Genomic DNA, 22517 nt, shown 5'->3' with positions numbered 1-22517 from the left:
CTGTGTTGCTTACTGCAACATAGAATACTGGAGAGGATAAGATGGGAGCATGTTTGGAAGGCAGGAGGGAGGATGAGCTTTGTGGAGGTACATTAAGTGTGAGACGCCCATCAGAACTCTAAGCTGAGATGGGGACACAGCCTGATGTATAAACCTGGAACTTTGGGGAACTCAGGACCAAGCTGCAGAGTGATACATTTGAAACTGTGTGTGGGATGCCACCGAACTTATGCTGATATTGCTTTCTTCCTATGAAGACATGCAGTTTGGCTTTGCAGATAAGTTTCAGACGTTGACCCATCCCATCCACACTTCTTTTCCATCTGAGGAAATAGGTAGAAGTAGAGGTGTGTCTGGATAAACTTAGTAGGGGACTAGACAGATCAACAGCACTCCTTTTATTATACCTATACTAGTACTAGTTTCATTATATTAAAACACTTGTCTTCCAGTCATTTCCCTTCTTAAAAATTATTAACAAACTTCTGCCTCCTACACAGATGCCAAGATTCCACCTGGCATTCATAATTATCTTCCCCACTGTCAGGATGGTTCCTTTCTTCCCCCTGAACATGACCCTGACCTCTCAGTTTAGATGGGCTGTGGCCCAAACTGGTTTCACAACTACTCTGACCTCTACCACGATCTGTAAGGAGCTTGAGAGCTCCATAAAGTCTTTTGACTGTTCCAATCCATAATCTCCTCCTTACTCCCAACACACACTTGCACGGTATATTCCTAATCATATGCCCTATTGCATTTGAAACATCTCAAATTTATTTTCCAAACTATATAAGCCCACTAAAAGATTACATTTGAAAGAATTTCCAATCATGAATAGCAAAATAACACAATTATTTCTAATATGAATAATTTGCTTTCGACCCCAAAAGCACGATCCAAACCTAAAATGCAAAGGAGTAAATCAACTATATTGAAATCTAAATTAACAGAACTCCATTATCAATTTAGAATACCAAACCAGTAATAATGTGAAAGACACAATCCAGGCAGCTGTAGACAAAGAACCCAGGCAGAAAGGGTAACAGTCACCCACCAGGACTAGAAAGACAGCCTGTCCCCTGGGTCATGCAAGTCCTATCCAAAGCAGCTCCTTCTTCACCACCTGCAGGATTTAGGTACACTCCCCCAGGAAAGGGAAGCCAGGCCACGGGGAAAACTGTACCTAATCTTCCATTTAACCAATGAAATAATAACTACTGTTCTCATAATTCTCATTCAGAAGCGAGCAAAAAATTGGTTTAGGGTAGTCCACCAAATGTGACTTCACGCAACCAGCAAAGAGCGAGAACTCCACATGTAAACACAAACACACGCACACACATGCACATGTGGACACACTCCAGACAATGTGGCCAGACACACCATACAAAATTATATGTTTGTCATGAAACAATCTGAGTTAGGAAACTAGGATTGTTGCCACCACCATTTATTTATGTAGTTCATAACTAAGGGTAGAACACTATAGTAGTGCTGGAGATGCAAAGCAGTCCCTGCCCTTAAGGGGCTTACAATCTTATTAGGGAAATATAACAGGCACATGAGAAGCTGCAGTACAAGAAAGCATATGCTAACAAATGCCACATACTTCAGAAGCCAGCGTAGTTTGAGAGCACAGGATTCAAGAGTCTCAAAACCCAGATTCCAGTCCCAACCTGGTAAGTCAGTTACCCTCTCTGGGTGGATTGCCCCTGCTGTAAAATTAAGGAGTAAGATTTACAGACTGTCTGCCTTTGTTTCCATCATGATTCAGATCAAAAGCTGAGGTGAGTTATGGAGGAGGTGGTACCTGAGCGAACACTGAGGGAAGGCAGAGAAGGCATTTCAGACAGGGAAAGCAGTACTGAGGTAGGCGTAAGCTTGGAGTTTGGAGGGTAGAAGAGACAAGTGTCACAGGAGCAATGGGAGTGAGGTAAGTGGGTGGCAGGAAGCCAGCTGCAGCAGCCCTTGGGCCAATGCCCACACAGGAATGAGCGGTGTTCCTTACACTTACATCCAATCATTCACAGTACATAATTCCAGAGAGTAGAAAATACCAAAGGACAATGGTGGCATTTTATCAAACATTTCACTTGATTTCTAGAAAGTATAATTTAACATTATACCTCTACATTTCAAAATTGACATCAACATACTTCCTAATTGTCTAAATGTAAACCAATTCAGTTTATATTCTTAGTGAACATAAGTAAATCTCTTAACGCAAAAGGACATTTGATACAAAGTACATTATCCGAGTAAGTCCAACATTCATTTTCTATATGTTCCACACACTGTGGAAATAAAAATGAGTATGACAAGGTCCCTGCCTTGAAGAGCCCGCAGCTTGTTAGGTGAGAGAAACATCAAGGACACTTACCTAGAAGGCCCTGTGATACCCAGCATAGTCAAGGCATGGCCATAATGCTCCAGAGCACAAAACTAGATTGCCCTTCTATAGGAGTTTCAGCAAGTGCTCCGGAGAAGGGTCAGTGGCTTGAGCAGAAATGAGTTCAGCAGAGAGAAAGTGGCTGTGGGGTGGGGTGGAGTAGCTCCCAGGCCAAGGACACACGGACACAGACAGGGAGTGCTGCAGAAGCAAAGCATGTCCAGGGCTGACTATAGGTACAGTGGGTCGGAACAGAGTGTAAAGGTCAGTTGCTCGAGGTTAGGAGTTCAAAACCAGCCCGAGCAAGAGCAAGACCCCATCTCTACTATAAATAGAAAGAAATTAATTGGTCAACTAATATATATAGAAAAAATTAGCCAGGCATAGTGGTGCATGACTGTAGTCCCAGATACTTGGGAGGCTGAGGCAGCAGGATTGCTTGAGCCCAGGAGTTTGAGGTTGCTGTGAGCTAGGCTGATGCCACGGCACTCACTCTAGCCCAGGCAACAGAGTGAGACTCTGTTTCAAAAAAAAACAAGTTCTGCATATCGTAAGCAGTGACAGCGAGTTCTTCCCCAAGTACCACCTACCTCCGTCTTTTCCTCAACCTCTCTTCTGTCCCTTTTTTATTGTTTCCCAGATTTCACCACTACTATATAGTATCTTCTGTCTCTTTTTCTTCCCCTATGATCTGCTTCCTCTCTGCCCTGGAGTCTTTTAAAAGGTGCTAGAACTGGGAAGGCATAGGAAAGGAGCAAAGGAACACGACTAGAAATGCACACCTATGGCTAATCAAGTTACCACAAATAAATGGTAATTGCATTAGACAGAGGTCTGCAGATGAAGAAAACATTCTTTTTCAGGAGTTTTCTAAAAGTGCCTAATTCACACGTAAATGTTGGAAAATCTCATTCAATGTGGGAAAAATATATAGAACCCTTGCATGAGTATCAGTGTTACAAATACAATACCACAGGATTTCAGAGCCTATAATTCACACAATTAAGATCTAACCAAAACTGCATTGCTTAGCTTAAAAAAAAAAAAAAGTACAATGAGTAATTTCAATCTTAGGTTCTCAGCTACTACCAAAATATGTATATATATGAATAAACTGCCTTATGAAAAACATGCAGTAAAAGGTAGATGCAAATAAGCCATCCTTTTAGGGTAGACACTGAAATTCTATTTCTCATAATATTATAAAACGATTCTACAAAAGTAACACCTTCTTAAAATTTCATTTTATAATGAAGAAAATAAATCTGTATCATTTTAACATTCATCCTTAAGTTACAGTTATGCCAAGACAATCTGCTTCTAATGAAAGAAACTTTAGCTTAATCCTAAGAACATGCATAATCATTCAGTAAGTTCTTCTATATTTCTAAATAAACTACATGCATGATATATATCAACCAATAAAGATACCAATATGAGAATTCAGGACATTTATTTTTCTGCATGGAGATTTAACTACTGTACAACACATACAAAACAAACCCACAGAGCAATGGTGCGTAATAGGTAGTGAGAGACATTAAAATAAGCATATTTAAATGCCTACAAACAGGCTTTTTTTTTTAGGCAACAAAATATTTCCAGTCCTTGACATCTTCTCACACTCACCTAGCACCACAGATGCAAGGACTTAACAGTAAACGTGTACAATCTCATGCTTAAAACCTAAAGCATGCATTGAATTGAATTTATACATTGTGATCTACTCTAGTAAGTATGCGATACATACTTCTTGCTAATATTTAACACATTAAATTACCCTGCAGCATTTTAAAATTTTAACATTTATGTAAAACAACTTCTGAAAGATTTAGGAAATAAGTTTTAAGGTTCACCTTCCGGCTGGTTTGGTCAAGTGGAAAAATGGCAGCAGCCTCAAGGTTCATACTGAATGAAAATGGTTTATGTGCATGTCAGTCCATGTAAAAAATACCTATATACACAGATGGCACAAAGATTTGTGCAGTTGGAATCACCAGTGCAAATGCATGCATTTGAGGTACTTATTTTTCTCATGGTCAGGTATAATTATGCATAGTCATTTTCCTCGAGTGCTAAAGATTTCAGACCTGATCAAATGAAAAGCTTTAAGAAGTGTAAATATGAGCTATTTATATAGTTAATTTCAAAGTGCTATGCTTTTAATGAACATTTGTTTAACATTATAGATTTACATATTTAGTTTAAAATATTTACTAACCAATAAATTTTCTCACTGTAAAGAGACTGACTGGCAATTATACCTGGCCAAGTGATTTAAATAGCATACTTGAAATTCTTGCAAGAACTGTAGCAAAAGAGTAAAATACTTCATTATTGCTTCATTGAACTGAGAAGCCCAAAAGGCATAGATATACAATGCTCAATGATGAAAAATGAATACCCAGAACAGCGGTGCGTGCCCCCAAATGGCCTTTGTCAATAAAAACTAAGCATTCTCCACGTCATCAATGCCGTTGGCATCCACGCGGATATCAGACTCCCCACACAAGGATGCGGGAGCAAAATGGCTAACAGTGGGACACAAACAGCTCTTAAGCTCTGGCAATTCTTGCTTCAGACGTTCCAACTGCTCCACTTGGAATATATTTGGCTGTTCAGGCATCCAATCATATATCCTATGATGAAACAAACACAAAATATATAAAATAATGCAATGTTATGGTTTACTTAAGACCTGCTGACTTCACCTTGCCACGAGAATTCATTTACAGAATGCCTGGAACATCCATATTACAGAGTTTTTGTTTTGTTTTAAACATGAAAGCATCAGTTTTATTTTTACAAATTTATTTTCTCCTCATCTGTCCAATAATCCACAATAGCAGTGTTGCTGTTTCGTTTCTCTGATGCAGTAAGAGCTGATTATAAAGCAATTGAATCAGAAAATGAAAATGTGTACCTTACTAGTGATCCTTAAAAGTCACCCCCCCCAAGTCAGTCAATCATAAATGCTTTATTTTACCAATGGAGAGCTATAAAGAGCTGGAATTCATACCCAGTTCTGCCTTCAAAGTCACCAAAGATCAAGATAAGAAGACTGCTGACCAGTATGGCAGCTACCCTAAAGCTGTGCAATAATGGGAGGTGTGTCCAGAGTCAAGAGCTCAGAAACAGCAGCACATGACGGTCAGCAGCCCTTGTGCTGCCCATCAGCAGAGAAAGGATGGCCTCTCCTGCCTCAATGTGACAGCCAGACAACTATATATGGCACTACAAGAGAATCTTTAGGAGATAATTTTTTAAACAAGATTTAAAAATGTATTAATTCAAATATTACTATTCAGTATGTTAAAACAAAGACTTCCTGTTAAAGACATGTATTTGATTTTTTTTCTTATTGCTAAAAAATGCTAAAGACATGTATTTGAGAATGAAAAATAATCTCTGGGTCAAGGTATCTGGACAAAACTTCACTATCTCCCTAATACCATCAAAAATAAAATAAACGGAACTTAAAAAAAACATGAATATGAGAAAAACTCAAGAGACAAAGCAACAAAGTTTTGGAAGATGGATAACTGATGGATAATAAAGATTTTCAATTAGCATAACTGAAGAGGCCAAATCACAAACTGGTAGTAGGAAAAACAAAAGGGCTGAGTTAAAAGCAGCATCAAATTCCTCTTGAACTGGGAGTAAAAGGGAGAGAGGCTGAGACAGGGAGGCTGAAGGGAAAGCTGTGAGGCAGCAGCAAGCATTTCCCTTCCGCCACTCCCCGTTGCTGGTTTATTACGTGAACTACAGGACCAGATGAGGGTTGGGCATTTTACAAATCCACCACCACTGCCACCATGAAGGGAATTTAGAGACAGTTACGTATGTACCAAATATGAAATACGATGACACCCCTCCCTGGCTCAGCTCTCTTTCCTCACTTGACTCCAAGAACCCAGGCAGCCAGACTTGGATACCCTCCGCTCCAGGTAAAATATATAGATTCTTCTATGAGAAATCTGACCAGCCAAAAAATAAAGTTCTAAATCAACTGGCATCAGAGGTATGACCCTACAGGCCACCCAGATCACCCCACAGTACAGTTCAAGTCAGTAACCTCATTCATACCACTCAGAGCTTCCAACCAGCTCTGCAGATCCCAATTCCCTAGAACAGGAACAGCCAAGGATTTATAAACATCTGAGAAAAGCTTCTTTCTAATATGGAAGATTGCAAAGAGAATAAAAGCCCAAAAACACCAAAAAATAAAAAATCCTAATGACTTCTCAGAAATAGTAATTTCATCAAACAAGAACAAGATGTTTTATATATATAGGAAAAAAGTGCATTCATAGAAAAACACAATAGCAGACATAAAAAAACTCAACAGAGCCAGGAGCGGTGGCTCACGCCTGTAATCCTAGTACTCTGGGAGGCCGAGGCGGGCTGATGGCTCTAAGTCAGGAGTTCAAAACCAGCCTGAGCAAGAGCGAGACCCCGTCTCTACTATAAATAGAAAGAAATTAATTGGCCAACTAATATATATGTAGAAAAAATTAGCCGGGCATGGTGGCACATGCCTGTAGTCCCAGCTACTTGGGAGGCTGAGGCAGGAGGATTGCTTGAGCCCAGGAGTTTGAGGTTGCTGTGAGCTAGGCTGACACCATGGCACTCACTCTAGCCTGGGCAACAAAGTGAGACTCTGTCTCAAAAAAAAAAATAAATAAATTAAACCACCTCATCTGCTTCCTATTGCTCTTAAGATAAGTCAAAATCATAATGTGTTCTGCAATTTGACCCCAACCTACCTCTCCAGTCTCTTCTTGCATCATATTTTCTTCCCCTTGCTCTGTGAGCCCTACCTCTCAAGACCACTGTCATCTCCTCTGGTATTCTCCCCTACTGTGGGGCCTCTCCTCCTGCTATTGGCTTTACTAGGCCACCCGCCACCTCCCCAGTCCAGCCCAGCCCTCCAGCCCTTTCTGTGTTCTCCCTAAGGCCAATGCCCTATTTCTTTTTTGTTTTCTTTTTTTTGACATAGGTCTTGCTCTGTCACCCAAGGTGGGGTGCAGTGGTGTGATCATAGCTCACCTCAGCCTGAACTTAAAAACCCACAACTTAACAGAGTGGGTAGAAGGTTGAAGAAATCTTTCAAAGTAGAGCAAAAGACAAAGAAAATAGGAGAACAGAATTCAAAGTCTGGTCCAAGAGGTATTTGATTCAAACAAAAGAACTTCTAAAAAGAAAAAAATGGAAGAGTGAAACAGATAAAAAAATGAAGAAATAAATTTCCCCATGTTAAGGCTATGCATCAACAGACTAAAAAGGGATACCAAGTGTCCAGCGCAATGGGTGAAACCAGACCCACAAGACCCATCTCTATAGAATTTTAGAACACTGGTGACAAAGAGAAGTCTCTCCAAGCTACCATAGAGGAAACATGGCTTCACCAACAGCAACACTGAAGTGTAAAGATGATGGAGAAATGCTTTTAAAATTCTAAAGGAAAATTACTTCTAACATAGAATTCTATGCCCAGCAGGACACTTCGAGACATATATGACCTCAAAAACATTTTCTATAAGACCTCCTCATTTCTTAAGAAGATGCTGAAGGATAGTTTCTATAAAAATGATAGTGAACCAAGAGCGAAAAAGATACCGGCTACAGGAAACAGAAGATCTAACACAAGGAATGGCAGGGCACAGGGTGGTAGTTGGGCCCACCGAGGTCGACAAATTTGTACTGGAGAAGTCCCAGTTAAAGGGAAGGCATGTTAAAGGTCACTCCCCATGAGGGCCATTGCCACTCTAGCAGTTCTTCTTTTAAAGAAAAGCCTACAGCACCCAGTATTCCCAGTCACGGGCAGCTTTGTAATCTCAGGACACAGTGCCCTAGTGAGCCTGAACCAGAGTGTTCCTTAAATATCATTTGTCTTTCAAACACCTGAGAAAAGAAGGGAAGCAGAAGAAAAAAAAACAAAAACCATGGCTTGTCCGAACCATGCGTTGAATAAGTTTCCACACTATCTGACAGAATTATAGTGCTTTGCCCCCCTTCTGAGACCTGGCAGCAGGCTACACAGGAAATCCAGAATAGCCCACTCCAGATGACCATACTCCTGCTGAATTTCCAGTGCCTGACCCACAGCAGATACCTGATTGTACTGAGCTAGCAGTGGGTCACACATCAATTCAGAAAGCATTTAAAAAGTACACACACGAATAGGAAGCATTCAGGGGCACTACTTTTTGAATGTCGTTTCAGGTACGTTGTTTCAGGTATTATTTCAGGTATATTTGTAGATATACCAAACTATGTAATGAGTTACTATATAAAATGGAATGGGGTCAAAAAGGTTTAACAGTCATTGCCCTGGAGAAACTACACTTTTATTTAGGAGACCTGATCAACGATGTTCACAGCAACTCTGTGTATAATAGCAATAACTTGGTAACAATCTCAATATTCGTAAAATAGCAGAATAAACTGTGGTAGAGATATGCCATGGAGTATCCCACAGCCATAAAAATGAATGATTTATAACTATATGCAATAATATGGAATAATGCTAAGAACATAATGACAAGTTTAAAAAGTACAAATAAAGCTTAAACTATGCAAAACTAAATGGTATATTGTTTACAGATAGAAATAAGATTAATACCATTTTTAAGAGGAATAATTTAGTAAGTGGCTATGTCTGAGGGAGGAGATAAAAATGGGATTAGGTAGTGGCACATAGGGATTTCAAACCAGTAATAACGTTCTTTAAACTCGGGTGTCTGTTGCATTGTTACTGTGTTACTGTTTAAATCATTTAAGCAGATACAAAGAGTTTTTTTATAAAGAGAGAACATTGCCCAATTTACTCTATGAGGCCAGTATTATCTCCAATGAAGGTCATCTTACTCATTATCATAATGCAAAATCCCCAAACAAAATATTAGAGAATCAAATGTAGTTTACATGAGATAATATATATCACAAAACCATAACTTAAATGTAAACTCTCCTGCATTTTAGTGACTTTGCAGGGGAAGAGAAAATAGTTTTTGATAATCTTAAAACAGCTACTTTTGTCACCAAATCTCTCCCCAATCCAAAATGCCTCAAAAGCTCCAATTCACTAGTCATTTGAAACCTTCTATATAATGTCTAAATCTGATAATGAAAAACATAACAGCATAAGCAGATTACTTAAGAAATACAGATGTAAACAGGAGAATCAGCTATAAAAAAAGATTTGGCTAGGGACAACTGAAGAAATAGGTACAAGAGACCGCTATTTTTACTGTAAACTTTATAGTAATTTGAATTTCTAAACTATATACATGTAATTTTTTCATTAAAAAAAATTTTTATGGCCCTTTAGAGGTTAACAACAAACATAATCCACCTTACCTCTCTCACCAGACTATGATGGGAGTCAGTCCCAGGATGTCTCCTCAAAACCCTCCAACACCTTCAACACAGCCCTACCCTGACTCAGGCTCTCTTGCCTCTACCTAAAACCCAAATCCTGTCAAAGCAAATTTAACTACGCCCAAAATTCCAATGCAATTCTTCCTCTTTGATGCTCCAAGACAGGAAGGATTTTCCTTAACACCTGTTATATCACACACCTTTCTGTTGTCCATTACACATCAGCATTTGGCTTAAACCAAGTAAAGCCCTTGAGATCAAGTATGTGCCTACATTTGTATGCCCTACAAAGCCATACGTGGTATAATCTCACAAAACACTTTTCTTGTGTGAAAATATTTGCTATCTTTATTTCCACCTCAATATATATCTGTATTTATACACATACGTTCTTCAAAGATTTGCTGAAGCAGACATTTGCTTTCAAATTACTAACCTAAAGCTTTAATTTTAAATTAATTGGAAATATTTATTTAATAGCTGTGAGTCATGTTGTTTCATGCAAGTATAGCCAAATAGTTAAAAAGGCAGGTAGGAATTGTCTGCCTTTTCAAACCAGACTAATTGAGACAAAATAGTGGGGGGGGGGGAAGCTTTATTAAGAAAGTGATAAAACTCTATAGGAAAAACACTAATATGAACTAAATCCAAGGACAGTCTCTTAAAAGCAGCTCTGTGAGAATTTTATCACTTACCCCCCAGTATGCTGCTGCCCCAGTACAGGCATACCTCGTATTGTACTTTGCCTTATTATGCATCACAGATACTTTGGTTTTTCATAAATTGAAGGTTTGTGGCAATCCCGTAAACAGCAAGGTCAGAGGGAAAGAGGGCTGGGAAGCATGTGTGGGGGGAGGACAGGAATTAGCTTATACAGGGCCTTGTAAGGACTTTGGCTTTTCCTTTAGGTGGCACAGAAAACCGTGGGCAAGTTTTAAGCAGCAACATGATCTGAAAAGGCTTGGAAAGGCTCCTAGCTGCTGTACTAAGCATAGATAGGGTGGAGGCAGTCACCAGAGAGCAGGCTACATCAGTAATCCACACCAGACATGAGGTGACAATAGTACATGTGGTGAGTAGACAGAGGGTATATTTTGAAGATAGAGCCAACAAGATTTTCTGTATGTCTGGATCTGGGATATGAGACAAAAGAGCAGAAGCCTCCAAGAATTTGGCCTTGAAAAACTAAACAGACAAATTGTCATTTACACTAAAATGAGGAAGACTGTAGAAGGAATAGGTATCGGTACCTGAATATAAAATTTATTGAGTTTGGGGGAATGGTCTGATTTGCAGATATATAAAATTGGGAACACATAAAGATATGAAAACCAACAGAATTCGATGAGATCACTGAGAAAACTGGTGTAGACAAAAAGAGATCTGGAGGAAGGCAGCCATTCTTACCCACAGATTACTTAGTACATGTGGGGGAGGCACAGTCATCTGAATTTTTAACAAGCTTTCCAAGTGATTCCGAAGTTTAAAACAAACCCATTGACAAATGGCAAGATAAACCTCAGGCTGAACTACAGAATTTTAACTTAACTAAGTTTAATTTTATTAGATGAAAACTACACTTTTTCTAACATTCCATGAAAATTTTTCATGAAAAACAAATACCTATCATAAATCAGACCATTAACTCCAAATTCCTTCAATTTCCTTCTGTTATCAGGATCATTGGTAGCATCTCCCCAGCAGAATATTACTAGTCCCTTAGCTTTTGCCTCTTGAATATAGGATGGGTTTCTGAGCAGGTCTTCAGTATGTGCATTTATTCCCTAAAAGAAGAAAAATTAGTTGTTCATTAAAAAAGTAGCCTATTAACTATAAATACTACATGCTCACATTGTAGATGAGTGCTCTATACAGCAGAATACACAGGAAAAGAAATTTTTAGAATTTTTCTGCCCATTTCTTTTATCATATTCTTTCTTTTTTTTATTTTCTTTTTCCATCCTAATTTGTCCTATATCATATTCTTTAATATTTCACATGTATATATATATTCGTAATATATTAGTAATGTAATGCAATATATAAACATACAGATATTGAATGCATGGTCAAAAAATTTTATTAATGGAATGCTCTATCAAAACAAGTTTATAATTTAACCATTTGAGATGATTCATAAAATCCATTCAGGAAACTAAACTAGAAAACTTAATGTAGGCCTGCAAGAAAATTTTTACTTTCCTACATTTAACTGTTTTGCATTCTAAGACCTAATATTGTCATTTTTAAGTAGAGCTACTTACTCATTATACATTAGTCAAAATCTTAACCATCAGATATTTAAAGTAATATGAAACCTTGTTTACTACTGCTCTAAAAAATAAAGAAAATTTTAAAAGTTAAAATTCAAACCTAACTTACCAGTAGATTTTCAAACTGGGCAAAGCTCATTGCAATGGGAGTTGTCCGAGATCTGAGGTCCATAAGTTCAGGGTAGACATCAGATTTTCCTTGAGTCAGAAATAATATGGGATATTTGTTCTGCTTTTGCCGAACCCTAAAAAAGACAATTAAAAAAAATACCTTTCATTGGGGAGATAACTGTAATACTCAGTTTGGGAATTTTAGAAAATACTAACAGTATAAAGAAAACAAACAAAAGCATAATCCCATTACTCAGACACAACCACCATTAAGACGTGTTGCCTTTCAGTCAAAAAATAAAAATTTTAAAATTTTCATTAGGAGACTTAAAATAATCTCAAAACTGGTCAGTGAGAAAGCCCTCAAGGGCTTACAATCTAGTAAGAAGAATGTGACGTGCCTGTATAAACACAGAGTGTGTGGCACTAGGACCCAGTAGGTATGGCCCTCATAGCAGTAGAGGGCACCCAGCAAGCAGGGATGAAGGGACATGAGAATACACACAACCTGAGAGGACAAAGCAAGGGCAAAGCCAGACAACTTCCCCACCTTCAACCACCACTTGTGTCTTAAGTCCTAGATACATTCCAACACCATAGGAGAACAATACTGAGTATTACTCACATTGTGCAAACATCTGCATCAAATGAAGAAAACACTATTCTCCTCTTCCCACAGTTTTCTAAAACAGTTTTCAAAATTATATCCAAAAACAGATTCATGTCAAAATATGTTGATAAGTTACCATCCCACAGTCCATCCTATGTGAAAGTAAAAGTAAAATGAAAGGCATTGCATGCAAAAATCACAGTTTAAAAAAACCTTGTCCAACAAGTATTTTACAAATGAGGAAACCTGTGAAGATAAAGTGACTTGCCCAACATCACACAGAATTTTAGTGATGGCACAGCAATCATAATTCAGCTGTAGAGACTCTTCACAAAAAGCAAGCAATTATACCATCAACAGATTTTTGCTTTATTAAAGTTACAATAAAAGCTAAAACTATAGAAATTTAGTCTACTATGATTTTATCTTCATAAGCTACAAGACACTTCACAAAAAAACTCTTAATTATGAATTACCAGTTAAAAATTTCATTCTTTGGGTCTTAGGTATATCAAGTACTCCCGAAAATAATTGAAATAATTCAATAAATACAGCCAAGACACCAAGAGTCAGCACTATTGACATTCAAATATTACATGTTTTATAGATTATGGTCACTGAAATTATTCTAGAAGTTCAGAAAACTAAAAAGAGCACATGGTTGAACATTTACAATGTTACTATCTTAACCAGGACTAGCTTGTCACAAACAGATTGATTTGAGAGTAGTTACAGATTATTCAGAACAAGATAAATTCAAGAATACTGTTCAAAACGCCCAATCATGAAACCTGAATTATCTACTTCCCACCCTCCGCCGACCCACAGCAACCCTCTCCACCATGCATCCTGTCCATTTATACATATCCCCCTTTGCTACATTCAATAGTTAGTTGCTGTTTTCCTGACTAGAAGTACCAGAAAGGCAGGGCCTTATTCTGTCTTGTTTGCTACTTGTCTTCAGCACTCAGAAAATGTCCCCCCCTTAGCAGCTTTACAAAAAATATTTGTTGAACAAATAAATGACTAAATTTGGGAGTGATTTATAACATAACTATAGCAATTTCCTTTCCTGAGTAACTATTACTAGCTACTGCTATGCAACAGAAAACTGCTTAGAAAATTGTTTAAAACCTATTTTTAGATGGGAATAAGAAAATTACTTACCCTTTGTTGGCAGATCCATTTTATTTCTATATTAAACCCTACATCCTCTGGCAAAGACTCTAAAACCTAGAGTTTTGTTTGTTGGTGGTGAATTTCATTAAACATGAGATGGATGGGAGAACAAGAAAACAAAGAAAACACAATTATTACAAAAAGCAATCAATAAGAATACATCACTACTAAGAATAAAAATGTTTTCTGTGTTCAGCATAAATCACTAATTTTTTCTAATACTCAAACTAAGAACCTGTTTGGTGGTTACTATATTCAATAAGAAAGTCAAAAGAAATTAAACAGCAAAAGCAGTAGTCTTGGGAGTATCTATGATAACTAGTCACCATCACTACCACCAAGATGAATCCTTAACTAAAATCCTTTTCACCACTACTGAACATCTAAAGCAAGCTGTAAGAAGACAGGCAACATCATGAATTCAAGATGACAGCTGACACATTTCCCAAATTGCATTTGGGTATGTCAATCTACTAGGATTTAATTACATAAGAAACCATGATTTTTAGCTTGTCTTGATGATGATAATGCTTAATATCATGTTGAGTACCCCCTGAAAAGATGTATCCCAAATGAAAGATTACACAGAGGCTCAAAAATCATTTAATATATATAATATATATGGTATTTGATTTTATAATGCAAATAAATGCATACAAACAGAATAGTATGGTGGTAAGAACACAGCCCGCAAATTGGGTTACCTGGGTCCAGCCTTGGGTTTATACTAAACCAGCTGCATGTAAGGTACAGTGCCCAAAATAGTTTTTGCAGGGCCTTTCCACTTTCTTTTCCTGTATCTAAAGTCTTATTTAACACACCTGTCACCATGCTTTTATTGGACTGATGCAAAATTAGAGAAATAAGGGTAATAGCACATAATAGTGTTGACACTGTTAAACATCAAATCTGTGGGAAGACTGGCTTTCCACTGAGATATTTGGTGTTTTCTCACTGTTAAAATTTCTTTATGATTAATAGATGGTGGCAGCAAAGGGACTGAGTTAGTGAGTGTGTGTGTTTAGCTTATTTGGATAAATGAAAGTTATCAAACCTCTAATACTATTTAAAAAAATTGTCTTGTTCTATGATTCAAAGTCTGGGAATCATTAAATCTCTAAGAAACAAATGATTTTTAGAGTTTTGAACTAGTTTCCTACTTAGCTGAACTTCATAAATATCTGTAAAATTATACAAATCATGTTTCAAAAGCATGAGGAAAATGTTCATTTTAAGGGCTCTCTGGTAGCATCCTTGTTGCAGAGTGAATAATCAATACTTCATTTACCTTCAACCTCTGAGATTTTCTTTAATGAGTTAGATTGTTTTATAAAGTCTTCCTCAGGTAATAAATACCTAAATATTTCAACAAAATACCTTCATTATAGATTATTTACTGTCACTTTTTTGTCTAAATCATACATATACACACATCCACTTTAGCAACCAAATAAATTACTAGAGAAACACTACTAAACTAATAAGCTTCTCTCCCAAACATACATTTCCTTATCATGTTAAACAAAAATGACTTATTTTTTTTTTTTTTTTTTTTGAGACAGAGTCTCGCTTTCTTGCCTAGGCTAGAGTGAGTGCCGTGGCATCAGCCTAGCTCACAGCAACCTCAAACTCCTGGGCTCAAGCGATCCTCCTGCCTCAGCCTCCCGAGTAGCTGGGACTACAGGCACGAGCCACCATGCCCGGCTGATTTTTTTTTATATTATATATATTAGTTGGCCAATTAATTTCTTTCTATTTTTATGGTAGAGACGAGGTCTCGCTCAGGCTGGTTTTGAACTCCTGACCTTGAGCAATCCGCCCACCTCGGCCTCCCAGAGTGCTAGGATTACAGGCGTGAGCCACCGCGCCCGGCCGAAAAATGACTTATTTTTGCTGAAGAAATTCACTGCACCTGACATTATCAGAAAAAGACAGTGAAGATGACCAGAATTTAGTAAAGACCAATGGAACAAAAGTAGACCCAGAATTTCTCTGGCATCTATGTGGGCTTTCCTGATACTGAAAAAGGATTCAGGTAGGAATTTTGTCTAATTTTTAAGTCTCCATGGCTAGTTTTTGCTTATATTCTTTCAGAGTAAATTCTAGAAATTTATGTCTTATTTTAAGTTACACAAGGATACTTATTTCTTTGATTGGAGAATCTCATTTCTTTCCAAAAGCTAGGGAACGATTTTAAATATTGTAAAAATGCCTCTCCCACTATCACATCTTCCACCCACCCATGTCCTCTCCTTCCTTTTTTATGCACAGAAATACACGAATTTGCTATTCTTATCAAATGAACCCATTGAGATGGTTATTTTTATTTCTTTGAGCAGATAAGTTACTCTTTTAAGAAAAAGAGTACCACAGACAGACCACACAAGAACATATCTTCTCTAAAATGCACAGTGATGCTTTATATCAATATCTCTCACACAGCCTTTAGTATCCATTTAAGAGATCAAAATAAATTATTCAGATATAACAGAATTAAGTAGATGGCCTTGGCCTAGTGTTCCTCAAAGAACTTACCATCTTAAGAGAAGGAAATGGCTGATTTTCAGAAAGGGAATTTTCCTCCTCAACAATGGATTCTGAAATTTTAAAATACAAAAACTCAGTAAATGCCACTATATCACTAAAATCTTTTCCTCAATCCTTAAAGAGGGAGAGAGTGCACAAGCCCACCGCTGAATAATTTTGAAACTCTTTCAAAAATAGCATTTTTGAAGGCTCTTTGTGTTTACTTTTAACCATTAAAAACTTCATTTTTTAAATAAGAAACTTTCATGAAAACTAGTTTGAAACATTTAATATAAACACCAGAGTCTATAGTTTCAAGAGTAATTATTCTTATAAAAATTATAATACAGTATTCTTTAACCACTTCGGTACAGTGCTCACCAGCCACGAAACTTTGCCCACAGCCAGCACTCAGTCCACACGATAGTTTGTGCTGTGCATTGACAACGAATCTGTTTTGCTCTTGTGTGATGAGGAAAGCTTTAAAGCACTGAAAGCTTGTTTTACTTTACAGGCAACTTTACTTGTAATGTAAATCAGAATAGGTAACATATACATGTATGTTTTTATTATGCTATTTTTAAATGTTCAATTTTATTTTGATAAATGAAAAATTAGAAAAGTCAAGTTTTGTTATTAATGCTAAAGTTGATGCTCAGCTGTGCGCGTTGATATGCCAGCTATCAGCTAAAGTCGACCGACGCTCGGCTGTGCACGTTCATCTGTGGTTATCCACTATAGTCGATGCTCGTACCAAAGTGGTTAAAAAGAAGTCATAAGCAATGATTTGTTATTTCTCAATGAATTAAGAGCTGTGTCATTTTGCTAAGACTTCTGTGTGAAATACCAAAATCAGCTTAATAATTAGCAATTATTACCATAATCATTTAACCAAGATTATCTTAAGGCACAGAAGAGTTTTTCCAAAAGAGAAAAAAAAATTAAAATATCAAGTTTTTCTAAAAACAAAACCATATATATATTACAAATTCAAAGATTAAAAGCATGTAAAAGTTTCCTGGTGAATAAATTAAAGGTTAAATACATTTTACTATTAATAATCATTAAATATCTGTAAGCATATACAGGACATTTAAGCTCTGGGTAAGTCTAATTTTAAGCACTTCACAATTTCTTCATAAAGGTATTCAAACTGTACTGTTATCATAATTACAGACAAATTATGGAGTACCTAACATATGTAGGGCACCATAAAATTTACTGGGAAGATAAAAACACTTCCTATCCTTGCGACGCTTATGTTCTATTGAAGAGACAGTACATATAAAAAAATAAATTGCTTAAAAATGCATACAATAAGCTTCAAATGAATGGTACCACTTATTAAACTCCATGGAAGTAGAAAGCAAAGTGAAATGATAAAGGACATGGTCTGCAGAGCAAGCTCTGGGGGAAGTGAGGCACAGAGTAGTTATGTAACCTGCCTAACGTCATAGGTGGTAAATGATAGAGCTGGGTCGAACTGGCCCTGAAGGTGGATTCTATATTTGATATATAATCCACTTTGTAATGAATAAGAATTTTTGGAGAGGATTGATAGGTACAAAATTACAGAGTTTTGATCAAGCTAAACAAAGTAACAAAATGGCATATATTCGGTTGAAAATTAATATAAGGCCTTCACATCTCTAAAAATACCTTTTACAGGACCTAGTATTATATTCATTAAAACGACCAATGCAAAAATGGGTTTTAAGAATCCTATCAATGCTAATTATGAAATGAAAAAAATGTTTCCATATTGGTACATACCTTTTCGATCTTTAGATTTTAGTGCAGTCACATGAGCAAGCTAGGAAACACACACACAATACAATCAAGAAAAATTCCTTAGTTTATGGAGACGGTTACAAGAACTATAACTCGGAAAAGTAGAAAGTTAGAGAAGACTATAAAATGTAGAATTATCCAATATTTAATAAGTACTAACCATTGTATATATTTTATATGTGCATTTGATCACGATGCAAACACCAAAGTAGAGAATGATAATATTAAAATTCTTAAAGCTACAAAACTGTTTAAACTTAATTGAACATTTTTAAGGTATCTAGTAGGGATGGGAAGAGGAAACATGTAAAATTATATGATACAAAATATAAAGATCCTAGAAATTAACGTATGTATAAATAACTATACCATAAATGGCCTATATCCAATAGTGATATAAAGTCATAGTAAGAAGAGCTAGCCCCTACGGCCTACAAAGACTTATAACCTAGTCTATTCCTTCATGAATGCAAAAACAATGAGATTCAAGGATACTGTCATAAAAGACAGATGGATCACCACAAACCCATTCTCCCAAACAGAACAGAAGACCAAACAAAGATATACTACTACAGATGTTAAATATATAGTCATCCCCACTTGCAAAGAGAATATTACCATATATATACAGGGAAGTGCTAATATTACCTTTAACAACTGGAGTTGGTCAAATGTTAATTCCTTTACTGGAATTTCAAATAATTCAACTGGATCAGCATCAAATTTCTAAAAAAAAATAATAATAAAGAGGAAAATGGGCCCTAAATTATCACAGAATATTTACACCAGACAAGCCTAACATCTCAATTGAATTAATGATGAAAATAACTGTTAGGTAAGACAGGTGCTCCTGCAAGGCTCACTGTGGCTACCTATTACCACCTCTTATATTCTGGCTTTTGTTTCAGTGTAGGTGGGGAGTGTCAGAAACAGCTGGGAGAAAGTTGTGGCATAGAAGACACAACTAAGGACAGAGCCAGAAGTCAGTCATTCCCCCTATTTCCTGTCATGTTATATGCATTTAACACATATCTATGTTACATGACTAGGAAATTAACATGAAAGTACTATTAATATAATTAGTTTCTGTCAGTAACTTTCTTTTTTTTTTTTTTTTTATTTCTTTTTTAACATACCAAACATCTGTTTCATGTCAGTAACTTTCTAAACATTTCCAAGCCTTTTAAACTTAAGTTTGGTTAAAAATAGCTGCACAAGCAGTAATACTTAACAAGAACTCTTATCATGTTTCTCCCACAAGTAAATCTATTAGGTTTTAGTGCTGTATCGAATGATCAAATGTCACATTGTTGAAGGCACCTCTATCTTAAGGAAATGAATTAAGGTATTACCAATAAATAAATCATCAATCCAACAAACATACTGAAACCCATGACATACATATTCATTCATGTACACCAGTATGAACCTGTATATGCATACAATTTTTCTGGAAAGATAAATAAGAAACTTAAACATAAGGGAGTGAAAACAAAGAGAAAATGGAAAGTAAGATTTTTCAATTTATAATCTACTAAACAATTTATATTTTTCCCAATGAATGTGAATTGTTTTGAAAGAAAAATACCAGCTGATAAATTAAAACCCAGCCTATATACCGTTCATTACTTTTCATTCCCTAATTAACTCATTCAGGTTCAACTTCAGAGCAAGATAGAATTGCGTGAAAACAGAAGATCAGTAATATTATTTAACTCTCATAGATTTTTAGAAATAAATTGCAGCCAGATCCCCATTAATCTCAATCTTTGCTACTAAGATCCTTTACCACTTCATTCCATCTCATTTCACTTTGCACAGTTCTCCCATAGCAAAAATAACCTGGACCATTCCGGATGGGGAACCTGTGGCCCCAAGGCCACATGTGGCCCTCCAGATTCCCACGTGCAGCCCCTCAGACAAATCCAAACTTTTTAAAAAAATCCCTTTATTAAAAGGATTTTTCTGTAAAATTTGGATTCAGTCAAAAGGTCACACTCAAGATCTAAAGCCACAGGTTCCCCATCCGTTTGCATAACAATTAGAATTCTTTTCACAGGGCAGGATGATCCTCACTCATTTGTACAACAATTACAATTTTTTTAATTACATGCATTTTCTACTCTCATTTTGGAGTCTCTCCCAACACTCCCTCTTCTCTGTTCTCTCTGTCCCTACTCCAGTTCAGGCTTACCTTGTCTGTGGCCCACATCACAGCTCCCATATGCCACCAGGCTATGTCCTCTGACATTCCTATTATATCAGCTACCAAAACATTAGTCTTGAAGTTTAATTCTGGACGTTTCGGTTCTAAAAAGTCTTTCGTATCTCCCTTATCTCCCTAGCTCTTGAGTCTAAACCCTTCACTGAGGCCCCCTTACCATCTGACTCCAAACCACTTTTCCAGCTTTTTTTACAGTGGCTCTTCCTGCTTTAGCAAAATCACACTAGCCTATTAATTTGAGAAAAAGGTTGAACAGAAATAGATGGGAGCCTAGAAAACAAACACTATGACATCCTCTCTCCTCTCCTGCCTCAATATAGTGACAGTGGCAGACTGATATAGGAACTACCTGGAATGTCCCTTTGTTAGTAATATAACAAATTTTCTAGTTTTTAAACCTTGTACTTAACAATTAGAATTTAAAATGAAGGAATTTCAACATACCTTTTTCATACACAAACAACAGGTGAGATCATGATATACCACAGGCACGAAGTCCTTTGAAAGGTGTACATCAAATTCTACAAAGGCTGCACCCTGACAGATAGAAGTATTTGAAAGACATTAGCTGGTACACAATACATCTAAAACTACAAGGACATAAAAAATTTACCATTCACTATTAATTATGGACCTGTACACAAAAACATGAAACTTCCTCATGAATTACCTGATATTACACCTCACTTCAAGCTTTTTCTAAAAAGTGATTATTTTTCTTGTAAATAATCATTTTTCTCTTTTGCAAAAGTGCAGCAACTTTTTCCTGGCAAAAAAATGGGAACTGATCTACATGAAAACACCCGGGGCACCTCGGGAGCAGTGAGACTGCACTAACGTGTGTCATCTCTGCTACTGTTATTAGCAGAAATGGAACCTAACAAGAGCCTAGAGCTCAGGGTTCCCTTGCCTTGCTGCCTGCTGCCCCTGTATACCTCAGCTGGATAGTGGAACCTCAAAGATCAGCTAAGAAAAAGAATAAGCTGCAGAGCCTCTAAGTTCTGAACCCCAGTGCACCTGCACAGTACACTTTATAGCCTTTCTTAGCAATGTCATTATCGAATTAATGAGGAAGCTATACTGCTGAAAAGACATAGAAAACAGAAATAGGTAACAAGAATGACGCATATGTCAAATTTCCTAATGAAAGTATGAACAGATGAGGATGCTGAGAGTTATAGTTGTTGAACTATAACAACAGATCCTTTCTGTCCTATGAATACAGTTAAAGGCTTGGAATAAACTAATACACACGTGTACATTCATTGAAAGAAAGCAAGCTATAATCAAAGGAAACAAGCTCTGAGAACTCTGTAATGTTTTAACCGTGACCCACAGAAGTACTATACAAGAATGCATGGATGTGTTTCTACCCTTTACACTGGCTCTAGTCAACAGGGTGCCTAGGCCGGACACGGTGGTTCACGCCTGTAATCCTAACACTCTGGGAGGCCGAGGCAGGCGGATTGCTCGAGGTCAGGAGTTCAAAACCAGCCTGAGCAAGAGCAAGACCCCGTCTCTACTATAAATAGAAAGAAATTAATTGGCCAACTAATATATCTAGAAAAAAAAAATTAGCCGGGCATGGTGGCGCATGCCTGTAGTCCCAGCTACTCGGGAGGCTGAGGCAGAAGGATAGCTTGAGCTCAAGAGTTTGAGGTTGCTGTGAGCTAGGCTGATGCCATGGCACTGACTGTAGCCTGGGCAACAAAGCAAGACTCTGTCTCAAAAAAAAATAAAATATATATATATATGAAAGTATATAATAGATTTAAAAAGAAAAAAAAAAGTGAAAAGCATGAACCAGAAAATTCTGTATCAGGGCCATAACATGTTTACAGCTAAGAAAATGATGTTTAGGTTAGCCCAATATACTCATAGAGTAGTATTATTCTTTAAAACAAAAACAAAACTATTAATACTTAAAAATTAATAGTTACTATAATTCAAGATGCCATAAATTTAAAATACATCATTATTTTATATACCACTAAGGGGGGGGGAGAAATGCTGTCAATTAAACCGTGA

General features: G+C 36.8%; 1 protein-coding gene across 1 annotated transcript in view; it reads right to left on the bottom strand.

Moving 5' to 3' along the window:
- Positions 1-1437: 1437 nt before the first annotated feature.
- GPCPD1 (glycerophosphocholine phosphodiesterase 1) overlaps positions 1438-22517 on the bottom strand; it is a 57981-nt gene continuing 36901 nt past the window's right edge. Inside the window, exons 12-20 of the mRNA XM_012755024.2 lie at positions 20934-21026; positions 18914-18991; positions 18248-18287; positions 16484-16545; positions 13937-14002; positions 12785-12921; positions 12158-12293; positions 11399-11559; positions 1438-5031 (exon numbers count right to left, since the gene is read on the bottom strand). Of these exons, the coding sequence (XP_012610478.1) occupies positions 4842-5031; positions 11399-11559; positions 12158-12293; positions 12785-12921; positions 13937-14002; positions 16484-16545; positions 18248-18287; positions 18914-18991; positions 20934-21026 (963 nt within the window). The 3' untranslated portion in view covers positions 1438-4841. The remainder of the gene's footprint in view (positions 5032-11398; positions 11560-12157; positions 12294-12784; positions 12922-13936; positions 14003-16483; positions 16546-18247; positions 18288-18913; positions 18992-20933; positions 21027-22517) is intronic.

This window comes from Microcebus murinus, chromosome 16 (genome assembly GCF_040939455.1).
Source record: "Microcebus murinus isolate Inina chromosome 16, M.murinus_Inina_mat1.0, whole genome shotgun sequence".
Lineage (NCBI taxonomy): Eukaryota > Metazoa > Chordata > Mammalia > Primates > Cheirogaleidae > Microcebus > Microcebus murinus.
Note: the sequence above shows the minus strand (reverse complement) of the source record. Positions and strands in the feature narration are given on the sequence as shown.